Raw genomic sequence first — 18,191 nt, 5'->3', positions numbered from 1 at the left:
GGAAACCCATTGCTAAATTATTTCCTATGGTTCCATTGTTGAAATATTTCACCAGCTTCAAATTATAGTAGTTAATTTACTGCAATTCAGCATAATTTCTAGAAAAATGACTATACTGATGATTTTTGATATTATTTGTCCTATATAATGTGTAAAACTATGTAAAAGGCAAAGACTATTTTCATTAAAAATGCTGACGTTTTACTTTTCTTTTTTGTTGTTGTTGTTGTTCTTTTTAAATGTACATGTCAGCAGAGTGTATTTTGACATATTATACATACATGGAGCATAACTTCCCATCCTGTAGCTGTATATGATACATGATGTGGAGTTCCACTGTGGTGTATTCGTATGTGAACTTAGAAAAGTTTTGTCCCATTCATTCTACTGTCCTATTCCCATTCTCTCTCCCTTCCCTTCATTCCCCTTTGTCTAATCCAATGAACTTTTATTCTTCTCTCCCTCATTGTGTGTTAGCAGCTGCACAAAGAGATTCAGGTTTTACTTTTAAAAGTTTGGCAACTAAATACATATACACCCAAAGGTTTTTTCCCCTACTAATCCATAACAAAATGCTGAAACAAAATTATTTTACATAGTATAAAACTTTAAAAAAAGAAAGTTCTCTCAATAACTACAATTGGTGCTGATCCAATATAAAAACTAAGGATTAAAAAAGACTGCTAATATTATCAGTATTCCCCACCTGATAATAAAAAGTATGAATTGATTTTTCCAGTTTTAGTATAAAAATATAACATAAGAAATTTAAGCTTGATATAATTTGAAATAGCCAATATATTAAACTCCAAAGTGAAATTTAAATAGGCAATCATGTCAGATTCAAGTCCCTGAATGAATATTAATTTAAAAACTAATCATTTTCCAACAGGTTTCTGCTTCAAAATGCTAGTTTTGGAAAAAGTGCTGCTAGATCCATCACTATAAAAATATTGGATATTTTTTGTTTGTTTAGGAAACTAGATATCTGATGTTCAGTATGTCTGGCTCTTCCTGACATTTTTTCAGCCCAGATAGTTATTTAAAACCATTTCTTTTTTTCTGATTTGGGGGGAATTAAAATTTCATTTTTATTGCTGGGAAGCTGATACCAAGTGAACTATCTGAGGTATAAGATAAGAGTAGACTCGTTTAATAATCTTATGTAAACTGGTGTTCATAAGTTTAATTCTGATTTCTGGACGATTCCATGAGAAGAGGTGTAGTTTCTCATTGTTTGGTTGGTTGTTTGTTTCTAAACACACATGAAAGCACACTATATAAATTCATCAACTATGGTGGCAGGGGTGGGGAAACACATACACATGTTAAGTATGGAATTGCAACTGGATACTTGACAAAATCAGGTCATTATTTACAGGTTCTACCCTACACCTCATGTGACAGAAGTCCTTAATCCCCATATTAAACAGTTTGGAGACATTACATCATAATGCAATAGTAGGTTACATTTTATTTTAAACCTTTTTTTTCTGAAAATGATCTTTCAACTATGTAATAAAAACTATGTCTCTATCCTGCTCATAAAACCCAATCCCAAATTGTTTTTGTAGAAATACTAGGTGGCATGGGAAAGAAGAAAAAAAGCAGGAGCCTGATCATTAATTACGGCAGCTGGCTCTGTCATTCACTCATCTCAGCAACTTTCCACATTCCAAGTACTTGTGCATCATGGAACACTTCTCTTCATGCGGGCCTTCATTTTGTTGACCTAGTACAATCCTCTCATTACAAAAATGGGGAAATTAAGTCAAGTGAATTTCTTGAAACTACAGAGTAGTATTACTTGAATTTTTTCCCCAATTACTAATCTCTATTCCTCTCACTACTTCTTATGTCTACTTTTAAGAACATTCCTTATTAAATAATAAGGAATAGTATGTAATATGGATTCTTATAATTTTCACAATATCTCAAATGCACTCATAGTGGTGCCCAGTGTAAGGGAACCCTATGCCGATTTCCAGTTTAAATAATTATTCTTTAGTTTTTAGATGAATGAACCCAGAGTCTCCTGATGTTGGGTACCCCTAAAATATTCAATAAAGTATCAGATGAATAAATGATGGATCTGAATGTCCTTTCTAAAGTTTTACAATTGATTAGTTCTGTAATTTTAATACACAATATAGAATGGTTTAAAAACTATGCAAAAATAAGTACAAATTTGAAAGGATGTTTTCTCAGTTATGAAATAATGTAGGCTCATTAAATCATAAGTACTTTAACCTTTTCTTCAAAGAAGGGGAAGATTTTAAATTTATAAAAAAAATTTTGCCTAAACTGGGGAATGAGTCATATTTGATTTGTATTGAAATGATAATGCAGATTTCAATAGGCATTCTAAGAGCATTTGACTCTCAGGAGAGGAATTCAGCCATGGGTACCTCTTTGCATTTAGATTTTAAACTTTCTTTGCAAGGCTTTTAATGTAATACTGCCTGCCAAAATCAGGCACAGTTTCATACATAAAGCAAACAAAGACAATTAAAAAGGGTTTTTTAAATCATTTTTGATACAAATCTATGCAACAAACATCTTTTTGGCATCTTTGGGGGGCAAGGGGGTGCTGGGGATTGAATTCAGGGCACTCAACCACCCCTCAAGGTCTCATTGAGTTGCTTAGGGCCTCACTTCTGCTGAGGCTGGCTTTGAACTTGCAATCCTCCTGCCTCAGCCTCCTGAGCCACTGGGATAACAGGCATGTGCCATTGAGCTCTGATCTTTTTGACATCTTTGCAGAATTCCTCTCTTTTGCAGTTTTTTATTTCCATATTTTTAACATTAAATCATGATTCCATTGCACTGGTCAATGCAATGAATGGACAACTTCAGGATATAGATAAACAAAATATACAATGGGTGCTCTGTTTGTTAACCCTTTAACAACTGGGAGGTGGACCTAAAACTGTCATGTGCTATAGGCAGGACTGATGTCAGACATGATCTACCCTTTGTGTGTCTTTTCCATCCTGTTGGCATGTAAATGCTGCTTCCTGCCAACTGTGTACACTCAACTCATATCCTCACTAAAATCTCTAAGTACCATGCGACTGAATAATACTTTGCCTAAGCCTTCTTAAAAATCAATTATAGTTACCTTTCTGCATTTATTTTACACGTTCTTCCTAAATATTTTAATGTACTGTTATGTCGATACATAGAAGATTTTCAGTTATAATCAGGCAAAACAAAGATGTGTGCAAAGTGTATTTAAACAGTGAAGAATGATATCTATGTCGAACTAATACTTAAAAGTCAAATAATAATGCTCACAACCTTCTGGGGAAGTCTTCTCACTACCTGGTTCAAGGCAAACATCCATATAAAAAATCAGAAATAAATTTCATAAAATTAAGTAGGTTGCAAAAGTCCTCTAATGTAAGTGGGGTGTTCATGGACCAGTGGGTGGGTGCCAGCAGAATAACGTACTACGAACTGTGGTATACAAAAATCTCTAGTTTAAAAGGCAAAGGGGTTTTGGCAGTATTAAGCCACTTGAGCACCCTGAAGAAATAAATAGAAATATTGTGCCTCTATTCCAGAGACTGTAAATACCAGACACCTCACAGCTCTCTCAGCCTTTAACAGTTTTTAAGGCTCATACAAACTATGGTTGACAACTAAAATAATAATATAACACCTTTTGAGTGCCTCAAGTGTAAAGTTCATTTGTTCTAAGGTCACCATTTTAATGTAGCAACCAAATTTTATTCACATCATCAGATGCTATCTGAGAAAGACAGCTGTAAGAATCAGGCAAAGGCTTGAACACTGACATGACTAATAAAATTAATACAGGATGCCAAGAGTTCTTACATGTTTTTCAGCAAAATAAAATATACTAACTAAACTAAGCAAAATTTACTGAATATATTATTACCATAAAGAAGATTGTCCTTAAGCTTCTGGGGAAGTTTTAATAGCAGGGTTTTTTTTTTTTTTTCAGAGGCAGAGAGGTCTGGTAGTTTATCAAGAGGATACCATTAGGTCATTGAAATATTTTTTTTCTTTGGTTGTCATTTACACATACCTGAAATCTAAAAGATGATTGCTCTGGATTTTGTGAGTGAAAAAGGAAGAGAGATCCCTGTGTTTAACCAAATGTTAAATGTTTTTTATTTAACTCACCTGCACACTAAGATGAATCCATTTCTTCAAAAGAATTCTCCCCAGTGTCATTACTTTTATTGGAGGCTGCAAACCACTTACTGTGCGATAATAAAACATGGTCTCTTTCCTGGATATTGTAAGTTTGAACACAATCTGCCCATCCCCCGTCTTTTCTATAACACACCTTAGGAAGCAACCAGAAAAGAGAGAAAAGGTCAGCCTCTAACCAAAAAGACATGCTAAGGCATTGTGCAGTTACAGTGATATTAATGTGACCCCAAATTCCATTCAAAATGGTACACTATGAATGAGTGCCTGTATGTCATTATATTCAAAGCAAGTTTTATTCCAATGAAGAAGCCATTTTATTTCAAGAAAAAAATACTATTCTTATTTACAATATATTCCCCAGAGCCTCAACACCCTTCATTAGAGATTCATGATGGAAACTAAAGTGGTTGAATCATTCTGCAAAACTAACATTTAGCCTATTGGCTCATTAGTTCCTCTGCTATTTCTTTTATAGGAAGTGGTACAACATACGACATCCCACTTGGGTATTGAGTCACCAGTGCAAATCTTTTTTTTTTCTTTTTTTTATGTAAAGAGAATTCAGTGTCCAAGAAAAGCTTGAAATTGTTAGCCCTGAAGTCAGAATCGCTCTATTTAATTCCCATGATGAAATGGAAAATGGACAGCTATAGTCTCTACTTACCCCATCATCAACTGGCCAGAAGCCAAAGCCAGTTCCTGTAAGATGTCTGACTACCTCTCCATGACATACAGCCCAACTGAGGCATTCAGAGAATATTAATGTTTTGGGGTGAATGGCCAATATTATAAGACTACAGTAAAATTTTTTAATAGAAGAAGTTTTGGAAAATGTCTAGCTATTGTGTTACACTAATTACCAAATTACTTATAAAAGTCACTTCTATACTCAAATGCAGTGACATGGCTCTGAAATTCTGAGTCTCTTTCTTCATCTGACTATTACCTACTCAGCCCCAGCATCTTTACAATTATGCCTGATCCTGGAACCCTCTTCCTCTCTTCAAGGTCATGTAAGAGTTCTCTCTTTGTGTTCATTTAACTCGCTATGCTAAGTAAAGGCAAGGACCCATTTATGTTCTCCATTAGATCACTAGTATCCTAGGGATAGAAGCATACCTGATATACACAGACCCTCAAAAAGTGATCAATTCTATAGGCATCCAAGAGGCAAGGTGATATTGGACCAACCAAGAATTACTGTTAAGGATGTTTTAAAACTTTCCTTAAAGAGTTCATCTTTTACAAATCATATCTTCTCATCTGCATCTATTTTTTTTTTTTTTTTTGAAAGTTGGGAGATAACAAGATTGGAGAAGACTAATAGTCACTTTTTTACTGACACTAATAATTCAGCTTTGGTAATAACGATATGAGAGCAAGTACATTTTTAGTTTGGGCAAATAATTTTAGTGGACATAAAGGTTTTACATAAATCCTGCAAATTTTTTTTTCAACTCTTTGATAGTTGAATACTTCTAATTCTCTGGAATGCAAGAATGTCTCTGTATCCCCTGCCTCCAGGTCTTAAACAATCGAAGAAGAATTTGCCTCTGTTCATTTTTCTTGAGTTTAAATCTACAAGTGAGAATTTGATCATTACTCAAGAATGTATTTGCCAAATGCAGACTTATTTCCCCAAGCTTACTGAAAATGCATTTCTTAATATGTTATTGATTATCTTCCTTGCTATTTTGTTTGCTTGTAAACATACTAGCTTTGGTAGATAATAAATGTGAGAGGAAGGCAGGTAGCAAAATATTTAGGAACTGGATTTATTCTGCTCCTGGATAAACAATAATTGGATAATCCATGTTTTGTTTGTTTTACTTATCTAGTGCAAACACCCCGAAATTCCCCCAATTCCCACTGGTATTTTAGTTTAGAGAATGAAAACGACCTTGATAAAAGCAAGAAACTCTCAAAACCATAAACCATGCTACCACCTCTATAAATACACGTCTCATTTATACTAAACAATGCCAATAGAAGATGGATCTGGTAAAGTTATGTCCATTTAAACTTAGAAAAATTATTTTATCCTATCCCTATTTTTTCAAGGGAGCACAGTTTAAGACTGTGGATGCTAGTTACATAAATAGAGTATCTCGGATTTACTGCAATTTCCAATAATATGAAAACAAGGTTTTCTCCTAGGGGAGCTATAGAAATAAGGATAATGATTTGTGATTGTTTCCTCTGCAAATTTTAAAACAAAATGAAAACTGCAAACTTTCATTTAACAAATTAAAACTAAACACTCAAGACATTTAAGTCATATTTGCTTATGAGACTATAAGACTTTTCCTGGTTTCTTTCCCAAGTTTTTAGATTCAGCCAATACTTTCACACAAAGTAAGGGGAAAAAAAAGCCTTAGAACTATCCTACTTATTAAAAGTACATTGGCTCTATTTAAATAGAAACATCACTTATCAATTGAGAAAAGACTACAGAATGAAAAACAGGTGATTAAATAAACTTACAAAAGATAGTAGTAAAGAAGTCTGTCTGAAACTTCTTTTGAAAGCATTGCTGCTGCAATGAATAGCTTTTACAATCTCTCACACTTACCTAGAAATTTATTAACTAATTGAAAAATGAAAACAGCATGAAGTAAAAGGCCAAAAGCTATATCTGTTCAGAGATGAAGTGTTATTCCTATCTTCAACTCATATTACTGAACATCCTTGAGTCAAACACCCTTCTTAGGAAAATAAGAATGAATAAAATAGTCCTAAGCCCTCAGAATGCTGCTATCTGCCTGATAAAAATTTCATAGCCTACTAGGCACACTTCATTTATATAAATTAGACCAGGACTTAAAAATATATCAATTATTTGTAGTGGCCATGCCTTAAAACTCACGCTGAGTCTCACAACGCCTCCAAAGGCTAAGACCAAAGGTATAGCTAACCTGCCCAGAAATAAGTGATTCAAGTATAAAAATGCCTACCTGCCTGCCTTGAAACTATTTTAACACATTTTTTTCATAGTCCACTTCATCCACAGAATAGAGAACACAATTTAGAAAAAAATATCTGGACTGTAAACTAGGAATAGAGATTAATATAGTAGTTTTCCTTCAATCATGTGAGTCCCATGGTGTTAGTCTTCATTTCTAGTTTGGACTGTAGGTTGCAATCATTTCCACTACTACTGATTTTGCAGGGTCCTAGGAAAATGGAAAACACACTACTACTTACATTACACCTTCTCGCTCAGGTTTCAGCCACACAGTGAATGTAAATGCTTCCACCAGCCTCGGAGAAGGAGGAGAAGAATAGCAATTCTTGTGATTTCCAAAAATAAAACTTGTAGAGTTGCTCTGGGAGTAAGGATGCAGATCATTCTTGTCTGGGATGAGACAGCTCCTGAGGCCTGCTGAGAACAGGGCAGTATACGTAGGGGAGGAAGATCGGTAGGGGCAACCCTGTGTGCAAAACCGCTGGGTACAGAACTGAATACTCTCAGCATCCACAGAGCTGTGACAGAAAGTGCTTCGGTGTGGGAGTCCACACACTGCTTGGGTTGGCACAAGTGCAACCTTCTTGAAAGCTCCTACATTCTCCAGCCTTGGGAAAAGACCCCGGGAGTCAGCCAACGATACTGAAGCAAAATAGGCAAAGATCAATGTTTCAATAACCTGAAACAAGATACCAAAGCCTAATGAAAGAGCCAGGCAATTCATGTTTACAAAAAAGCATTCTTCTCTTGAGAAGGCATTCCTAAATAAATAATCAGGCCCGCTCCGCTTGCCAGCGACACTTTGAAGCAGGTTCCTTTAAGTAGTGTTGAGATACTCCTCCATCTTGGGCAAATGGCAGGCTCGTTTTCACACGGAGATAAAACTAAAGACGTTCTTAGTGGTGGCCAAGACATGAGGAGGAGCTGGTGTCTAGGAATCAAAAACAGAGCATGTCAAGTGTAATCTGCTGAGTCTTTAAAACTTTATGTCATCCTAAGTATAAGGATTTTGAGCCCCTGATGGGAAACTCTGAAATTCTTCAAAAATATTTTTAAATCACTTTTCATAGAATAAAATAGTCATTCCTTTGATAAATATCTAGATTTTATTGAACAAATCAGGAACTTCAAAAGACCACAGGACAACCAGTTTGTTTATTTCTATGCAATCATTAATAATATGTTTGAACATATAGCAACTTTAGGTTGTTACTCCACCCCGGGGCATTAGCACTGTCTACTGTATTTAATGAGGTAAAGAATTGTATAGATTTTCTTTACACATGCACCGTATGTTGTAACCCAGAGCTAACTTGCAGATGCCCAAAATAAAGCTAGCAAAGCAGTTTGGGCCTTTCCCCTTATCCCAGCATGTGCAGCAACTTTAAGCTTACAGTAAAGCTGATTAGAAATCTAACACCATCTGTCTGTCCTATGCCTTAATATTTAGCAAACATTTGTGTTAGTGTTTCCTCATATGACTACATATTTGTAGGTTAAATATGGATTCCTAATACTGTGTAAGTAATTGTATTGATAAATAAGCTGAGTTACCATTTCTTTATTGCATTTCAACCAGTCCACTGAATGTGACAAATGGCTCTTCAACAAGACCACGGTCCCTCGTTGCCTGGCAACACCACCATAAACCAGGTTGCTCTTAGGAAATAGGCCACAGCAGCAGAATGCTGGAAGGAAGACTTGGGTGCCCAGGTAAAGTATTCTGCACAGCAAACACTTAGTTACCTGAAAGTCACAGTGTCGTCTCCTTGGTGGCCTGTCAGGAACTGAGCTCCCCCAGGCTTTCAACTGGTAACTTCAAACAGGGGGAGGGACCAGGATGGTATCGTGCATGCATAATTTTAAAGTAGCAGCACACCTTATCCTATAATCCCCCTTTGGTCCCTTATCTCTTCTGTTTTCATACACCTCATCCATTTAATTCTTTAATCAAAACGATGTATCCCATCAGAAACACTAATTTCTCATGTTCTTTCTTTTAGGGGATACAAACCAAATGAGATTCTAAACTCTATATTAATGCTCTAAAAGTTTAGTCCATTGAAGAAAGTTTTTCCTGACAACTCTGTCACTGTTGTTATTATATCTTTCACCCCAGGATACCCTCTTCTGAATACACAAACTTCTTAAGAGATAATATCAGATGTTCCTCATAATCTTAACTGTTGAGTTTGGAAAACAGGGATTTTCATTAACTATAGAAGCAATGAGATTGCTGAATTTAGCTGCCTAATTGCATTTGAATATGTATGTATTTATCCACTCATGGTTGTGGTCAGTTCTGCCCCCTTGGGTATCTCATTTTAGTTGAGAAATGCTCTAATTCAACAGATATTTCTAGCCTTCCATTTGGATCTTTAAAATGGAAAACCTGCTAGGGAAACAACTAGCCAATTGTTCAGAGAACTTGTTCTCTGTGAATTACTACATTTACAGCTAAACATATTATTAAATATAATAACTTATAGAGAACAAAGCCACAATATTAGAAATAAGAAATGTTCCTATGGTGTTTCTTGTTAGGCCTTCAGAAACAAACCAAATCATCTTCTCCCCAATTCCTTCTAATTTCTCTCCCATGAGCACATTCTAGCATTAGACTTTGTACCTTTTGTCAAAGTACACTAGTTCATTCTTGATTATTATATTCTTACAGGGACATTTTAAATTAAAAACAAATTTTACAATGAAACAAGCTAAAAAGTAAGGACTTCTAAGAATTTGGAAAAATATTTTTAAATAGATATAATATAGTGAATTAGACTATTCAGATATACTATTAAGACATGCAATCAACCTGTTTTCAAAACAAAATTCTTCAGTGACTGACTTCATTCTTATAAGGACTGATTTTAGTTTTTAATTATTATGCTGTAGTATATCATTTTGGTCATTAGTCCAGGATAATTTCTTCATCATAGAACAACTACTATTTACTTTGTAGTATAAGTCATAACCCAAAATGGACAATCTAAGATGAACACCTCTGCTCCATATTAAGAGACTGTGGCTGTCATTTGCAAGAGAAGACAATAGATGGTCATATATCTCAACTTTTAAAACTTAGTACTATCAATCCTGAGAGCATCTGATATGTGAATTATGTACCAAGAGTTTCCTACCCCTGTAAATGCCTGAGAAATTAGAAAGAGGAAAAATAGAGCAAAAGTGCGTATCAAAAAAATTAGTTAAGCATATGAAGCCATATGCCATCTTTTATTTATATTTCCATGGATTCAATGGGTAGTTCTTCTAGTTTGGACCAGCTTGGGTGGAGCTGTATGGTCTGATTTGGCCTTGCCATCTAGCAGATGGTTTGATGTCAATTGGATTGACAGCTATGGGAATCTACTCTAGGTTCATTCTGATAGTAGCAGAAATATTTGAAGGAACAGAAAATGAAAGCCCTTACATGCAAGTACTTTCCAAGCCTCCATGTGCATCATGTCTGCTAATGTTCTATTGACCACCGAAACTTGAAAGACCCAGCACAGATTCAAGGATTGTGAAATTGATTCCCTTTCTCAAAGAGGGAGTGGCAGTCACATTGCAAAGGGACACCAACAACAGGAATGGAGTTTGTGACCTTTTCTTTGAGTTGCTCACAACTTATTTTTATACTTGTAAAGGTATGATATCACAATCAGAATATCCTCATTATGAAAAGTCAAGAAAATCATGTTTAACTTAAACAACAATAAGCAATTTCCCCCTCATTACTCTAGAAAAGCTTACATATAAACCTTTAATAAGTCTTGTAACAAGACTATAAGAATCTCAGTTCTTCAAGTATTTGAGATCTAACTCCTGTTTTTAGCCAAAATAAAGGAATAACCCTAATTCTTGGGCTTTTGGGAGTCACAGATTTACTATTAAAACTGACTAGTTTCTGCCATAATTAGGTAAGAAAAAAAATACCAATGGATGTATAATAAGTAATATTAGTTATACAATAGGGGCAGAACCTACACATGCAGTATGATTACAAATATAAGACAACATCGTAGACAATTTTATGACAATTAACTTGAATTCAACAAATTGGACAAGTTCCTGAAAACATTATCAAAGCTTATTGAAGAAACTGAAAACAATCCAAATGTCTTCCAACTACAGAATACATCAAAAAAAAATTATACTATTTCCATACAATGTCTGACAACTATGAAATACATCAATAAATTATGGTATATACATACAATGATAAAACTTAATGAAAAGAATTGAACAAATGCTATAATCAGCAACACTAGTAAGTTGCACAGATTCGGCAGTGAGCAAAAGAAGTCAGATGTGCCAAGCACATGCTCCACAATTCCATTTATACAAAGTTAAGTTACAGGCAAATTAAAACTTTGGTTCCAGAGGTGAGATTGCGCTATCTCTTTAAGAGGAGCAAATGAGAATGGGTTTAAGGGAGTGTGCAGGAGTGCTGAGAACACTCTACATCCTGAGATGGGTAGCAGTGACACCTGGGGACACATTGGAAAACACCTGTCAAGCCATAACCTGGAGATTTGTGCACTTTATGCAAATTATACCTCAATAAAACAAAAAAAATTAATTAAGAAGAGGAAATAATATACATGAATTGTTTTATTTATTACATAAATAGTCTACAGTTAAATTTATACCTGCAAAAAAAACCCCAAAAAACAAAAAACAACAACAAAAAAAAAGGAGTTCAGAGTGTTGTAAATCAGTTATACATACATTCTGGGGAAACATAATTCTAATTTTAAAAAAATATTCTGTGAGTCAAATAAGAGACTATTTTCTAACTTATTTTATGAGGCTATTATAATCTCGATATATGTTTTTAAAAGATAGGAGAATGCAAAAAAGAAAATTGTGGACCCACTGAGCTCATGTACATAAGTGCCAAAAAAGAAAAAAATTCTCAATGACTCATCATAAGCAAACTGAATCCAGGAATATATAAAATGATTAAGTCTCCTGATCAGGTTGGATTTGCTTCAGATTTACAACGTGGGTTTATATTAGAAAATATATTCATGTAATTCCCCACAAAAAATTCACATAATTTAGTTAGTACCAAAATCCTGAATAAAGAAATTATTTATTGAGGACCAAAATATTAAACTAAAAAAAGAAAGAAACTTTGGAATGTTGACATCATTTATTTAAAAAAATTAACATCCCAAAATAATATTCATCCAATTATTTTTGTTAAAATCAAGAATAGAACAAGATCCCCCACTATCACTGGTTTTATTTAACATTTTGGAAGCCAGTGAATTAAAATAAGGAAAATACTAAAAGATAAGTATGGGATAAGATTATTCAAATACTGCATGTCTCTCTGAATAACACCATCTAAAGACAAATAGTTGACCTAGGTGTCTAGGATGATGCACATATGACTCATGTTGTTTATCAGCTTTTTTTTCCCCTGGCACATCCTATTTGAGCATTTTCACATTATGGGTGACTATATGACTTGCTTTAGCTAATGAAATATGTGAAGTGACATGTGCCACTATCAGAGTAAAGCTACAAGTAGCAGCATACAATTTACTATGCTTTCTCTTTCACTAAATAAAATAAGGGTAGAGGGAAAAGTTAGGACATGGTTGGCAAGTTCAAATTTCAGAAAATGATCAACCAGTAAGGAAGATAGAGGGAGAGATACAGAAGCGAGTGGCAAATTTCTGAGCTGCTACTGAAAAAGACAGAAAGGAATAGGGCTGCCAGCCTTAACAGATTGCTTTTAAACAGAAGAGCAAGGTGAGCCACATCCTAGAATCAAAGAGGGAGAGACTAAGAGTCACACATTGAGACTGATGTGCTTTGGATGTATATCAAGACATATTTAATGAGGTGAGAAAATACAGAGTTTATTCTCTTTGCCACTCACACATTTTCTTTCTCTTTTAAAATTATACACATAATATATGAGCACTGTAAAAACTGAGTTAAAACGGAAGGCTTTGTGCAGCCATTACGCCTCTATTAGAATCTTGACCTTTTTCTGTAAACATGAAATGTGTGTAAATGCTACATAAAACAGATTCAATGTTCTGAAAAAAATTTTTGTAAAATGCTCCCAATTTTCAAACATTTTTACCCATTTTCTGTGACAATTTTCCCAACCAATGCCTTTTTTTTTTTTTTAGCAAATCTTAAATTTCAAATAGCAAATGAAATCTCCTTTTTTCCTTGAAGGGCATTAATTCATACATAACTGTTTCTGAATTCTTGTTGACTAAGGTTGCTAATATAAAAAGGTACAGAAGACTATATTTAAGAAATGGTATGTGAGTAAAAGTGATGTGCAGCTTACAAGTGCAAGTTTAAATAGCCAGTGTAGGAGTGGCCCTTCTCCTTGGTGTGTGGATCACATTGAGAAGGATGATCTATCATCCAGGTCTTTGCATGACAATATTGAGAACATCCAGAAGACCTGCATGTCCCTCACCCATAACATGAGGGCGTTGTAGCATGTGTAACCATCAACCCGTGTGGTTCTCAGTCACTGAAATTTTAAGATCATTTGTTTTGACAATGTACGCTATTCTATGTGACAGTCAGGACCTGCTACATTTCCTTATATAACTACACCCAGTACACCCACATAAGGAAAATCAAAGATAATCCTGTCAAATGTACTTGGGAACAAGGTTTGATGCACCCAGTGGACACTAATCACCTAATCTGTATCCATTAAACACCTTGCCTTTGGTGTACTGGCAGGGATGATCTTGCAGATTTAAAGGGTCTATTGCAGGGCCCAACAGAGAGCTACTGTATCTTTTTCAGTTTTATCTGAGGAAGCCGTTGATATTTAAACCAGGAGAAGCTAGGATCTCTTCAGTGGTGTTAGACCCAGTCAGCTGGCAAATATTTTTTTTTTTTTTTAATGTGCAGCCTGATGTGATGGTGCACACCTATAATACTGGTGGCTTGGGAAGCTGAGGCAGGAGGATCACAAAATCAAAGCCAGCCTCAGCAGTTTAGTGAGGCTGTAAGCAACTCAGTGAGACCCCACCTCTAAATAAGTACAAAAAAACGAAAAAAGAAAAAAGAAAAGCAAAGCTGGTGATGTGTTTCAGTAGTTAAGTGCCCCTGTGTTCAATCCCCATTATCAAAAAAAAAAGGTAATAAAAAAACTACCCATAATCTTTTCTATACTTTTGGATATGGAGATTATTTATTCTAACCAGGAAAACTTTGAGAGAGAAAGAAAGAAAAAGAGAGAGAGAGAGAGGAATCTTTCAAACAAGGGCCTGTAGCAAGACAACCACAGGCATAGGTACAGCTGGAACAAAAGAATCAGAAAGAGTGTAAGGTGGTTATCGAGTCAAGAGAAAACAGCCAGAAATTTTGGCAGTGTTATATGTGAAATCATCTTACTGCCAAACACCCTAGCCAGGGTGTCATCTAGGGAATTACCCTGTATACCAAGTACATTAGCTCATGTTAGTCATGGGCAGAAAGTGAACCTTTATTCCAGGAAATTCCACATATGCCATCCCTGGGAAGCCTCACTTCTGGGGAGTAGGTCATAGATACACCCTGATGTAAATTGACTTGTTAGAACGGCCAGGTTTAGAACCCTGATAATGGAGAGTTTTCTTGCTGGAAAATTCTGTAAAACTTCAGACACTCTTACATTCAAGATGAAATAAAACAGAGATAAAATGCATGACAGCATTGAATGATGGGGTGGCTAGATATCTGTCCTCATGAGAGTGGCCCTGAAAGGCCCCACAGGACACAGGGAAGAACTGATTCACAATCTGAGGGCACAGTGGCTGGAAAGACTAGCAAAACATCCTGTCTTGCTGGTTCTGCTCAGTGCCAGCTCCCACGAGATCCAGAGAAGCTATGATGAAGTATGTTCCAGAGAAGTATGTTTCAGGAGAATTTTTTTTCCACATGAATGAAATTAAAGGAGTGGACCAAACTCAACACCCAGAGCATCGTGAAAGGTAAGAATAATTACTGGTTAAGAATGTAAGCTCTCCAGAGACAGCCTGCATTGTCTTGGTTCCACCAGCTTTTAGCTGTATGTTCTTGGCTAGGTCTTAATCTTCTTTTTGCCCCAGTTTCCTTATTTGTAGAAATGGGAACAATAAAACTAAGGTTGGTGAAGGATTACTCATAGAAAATCTACATCAGTGACTGCTTTCCACTGTTAGCTGTCATTGTACCTTTTCCCAATGTGTAGTTACCAATTTTTTCTGTAAAAATTCTACATGCAAGAATAATAGAAGGAGCACATTTGGAGGAAATATTATTATACATGCCTCTATCATTGTAGTTTACTGAACATCATTATAGATTTACTGATTGGATCTTATAGAAACAACACTTCAATGTCACTCCCGACATGCATGTGAAGAAAAGGAGCATCAGGAAATAAGTGACTTACTCCGAATCCCTTGATAAGTGACAAGCCTAAATTAAATTCCATATTCTCTACATTAAGTCTAATGTCTGTTTAGCATTAGCCTCAATTAACTCCATGAGGCTGAACTAACCAGAGGTTCCATGAAAGGGGTAAATAAAGTATCATACTTGAAAGGTGAGGGGTTTTATAGATAAAGAACCATGAGCATTTCAACCTGAGTGAAGACAGCAAGTTTGGAGTAAGCCTGTCCGACACTTAAAAGACACATGTATCCTACAGAAATATGTACAGAAATAGGATTCTGCTGTGTAAAGTTTATCAGATTTCCAGAGTTTTCTGAAATTATCCCAAGATTTAACAAGCATACTGTAAGTAATTCTGGGGAGTTTTCATTCTGATTTAATATCTAGGTTCTAGCAGTTTTTTTATTCTATTACCCTATTCAAATTTTTGGAACATATGTTCTTATACTTTCTAAATTATGCAAACTCTCAGATGACCCAAGATTGTATTTGTTAAGAGACAGAATGGCTTCACACTGGTATTTCAGGTTAGCCTGGGACCTGGGGAGAACGTGATACCTTTGATAGCATGTGGCAGGCCATCTAATTCCTGTCCGCTCTTTCTCCTCATCCTGGGCCAGGGCCCAGACTGAGGCTGGCAGATGAATTCAAGAGTGGCTTTCTGGGTCTGAGACGGGCAGTGAAATAACAGCTGCGGAGTAGTGCAGGACAGGTAGCGGCAGGCTAGTTAATGGCTGGCAAGCAGGACAAATAGGTGGGTGTGGGTCTGCAAATGAAAAGGACACAATGTGGAGAAGGACAGCACGCAAGCAGAGCCCAGACCAGCTCCAGACAAACAGGCAATCAGTAATAATTAAGGGTCAAGTTTCTGCAAAGAGCTGTGCTCCCGAGAATGACATGGTCCCTCTCTTAAAAATGAGAATGTACTGGCCTGCCTGGAACCCGGGGCGGAGGGAGGGTGGGGATGTGTTCAGAAAGTGTCATTATATTGAAGGAAGGAAACATGGCAAAATATGAGGTTCAGGAAACAGGGAGCTAAGGTGGTATGTGTAGTCTTTGAAACTCAATCCAGTTCAATAACAGTCCAATAGAGTGAAAAAAAAAAAAAAACATTACAGGTGTTAACATTTAGAGTGAAATGAAGGGCACAAAGTCATGGTGATGAGAACAAAAGTAATTTTGCCTTGGAGAAAAGGCAAACAGCAAGTGAGAAGTTTCTATTTTATTTCAGGGGAAATCATATGGCGTATGCTATATCAATAGAATCCTTTGAAAGGTCTCTATTAAGTCAATTACATGGTAGAAGAGTTATCTGCTTTTATATGGATTAAGCATCCCTAATCTAAGAAATCAGAAATGCTCTAAATCAGAAACTTTCTGAGCACCAACACGTTCCTACAAAAGTGACAATTCCCTATCTGACCTCACATGGTAGATCAAAGCCAAAACACAGGAACACAAAATGCTATATGGAACTACACTCAAACTGTGTATATGGGGTGTACATGAAACGTAAGTTTTGTGTTTAGACTTGGTTCCATCCCCAACATGCCTCTTTATGTATATGCAAATATTCCAAAATCAGAAAAAAAAATCCAAAACATTTCTGGTCCCAAGAACTCCAAATAATATTTGACCTGTAATAAAATTTTAAGATTCAGAAGACAAAGATTTCAAAGAGAAGAACAGACAGTAAGAATGAGGAAAGTGATAGTAAAAGTTGATTATTACATAATAAGCACATTTGCAAATGTTTTACAAAGTATACTGTAAACACTTATCAATTAAACTAATAGATCATTTGAGAAATAAGGTATTTTATTGAAAAGGAAATTATTTATGATAGACATAATATGATACTCTACTCTGATGGGGCTAATTATTGTTAGTGTTTAAACCAAAATACACACCCCATTATGACCAGCATGATTTCTACCTCATTCCACAGCCATGAATATACTTAATTACCATGTATCAAAATGTTTATGAAGAAAGAATTAAGGAACATGATCACATAAGCAATCCCTTTGAACTTGCAGCAAGGCTAATAATGTTAATAATGTTTACTGAGTGCATAGTATATGTCAAGCACAGGTATGAAATTCTGTCTCATCTAATCTATATAAAAATCTGAATCAATAATTTATACTATTGTTATTTTATATGTAGGGAATGCTGCGACCTGGACAGTAAAATAATTTATTAAAGTTCAACTGTTACTATTTAGGAAAACAAGATTCATATCAAGTTTCATCCACATTTTCACAACTTATCTTTTGTAAGAGCAAGCTCAGAGAATATTCTAGTGTTGGGCATTTTATTATATTCTAAGTGTAGTCCTTAAAAATTATTTGGGTGATAGTGTAGCATAGTGCCTGGTATAATGTACAGGGTGATTAATGGGTGCCAATCCTAAGAAAACTCTTGAAATTAAGGACTGGTCTTTTGCTTAACAAATATATTTTATACATATACACACACACACACACACACACACATGCACATATATACATATATGAGTATATACATACACACTCACATATTTCAGGAGGACCTAGAAAGTCTGAGTTTGAGAAGCAGCTTTTTGGACTAGAGTGTCTCCACATGTCTCCAATTATACTGT

General features: G+C 35.5%; 1 protein-coding gene across 1 annotated transcript in view; it reads right to left on the bottom strand.

Annotated features, from left to right (window-relative positions):
• Ush2a (usherin) overlaps positions 1-7,874 on the bottom strand; it is a 770,052-nt gene extending 762,178 nt beyond the window's left edge. The window contains exons 1-2 of the mRNA XM_071619727.1: positions 7,390-7,874; positions 4,153-4,318 (exon numbers count right to left, since the gene is read on the bottom strand). Coding sequence (XP_071475828.1) covers positions 4,153-4,318; positions 7,390-7,874 — 651 coding nt within the window. The remainder of the gene's footprint in view (positions 1-4,152; positions 4,319-7,389) is intronic.
• Positions 7,875-18,191: the final 10,317 nt, after the last annotated feature.

The sequence above is a fragment of the Marmota flaviventris genome, chromosome 12 (assembly GCF_047511675.1).
Source record: "Marmota flaviventris isolate mMarFla1 chromosome 12, mMarFla1.hap1, whole genome shotgun sequence".
In the NCBI taxonomy this organism is placed as follows: Eukaryota; Metazoa; Chordata; class Mammalia; order Rodentia; family Sciuridae; genus Marmota; species Marmota flaviventris.
The sequence above is the reverse complement of the archived record's forward strand: the minus strand, read 5'-3'. Positions and strand labels throughout refer to the sequence as shown.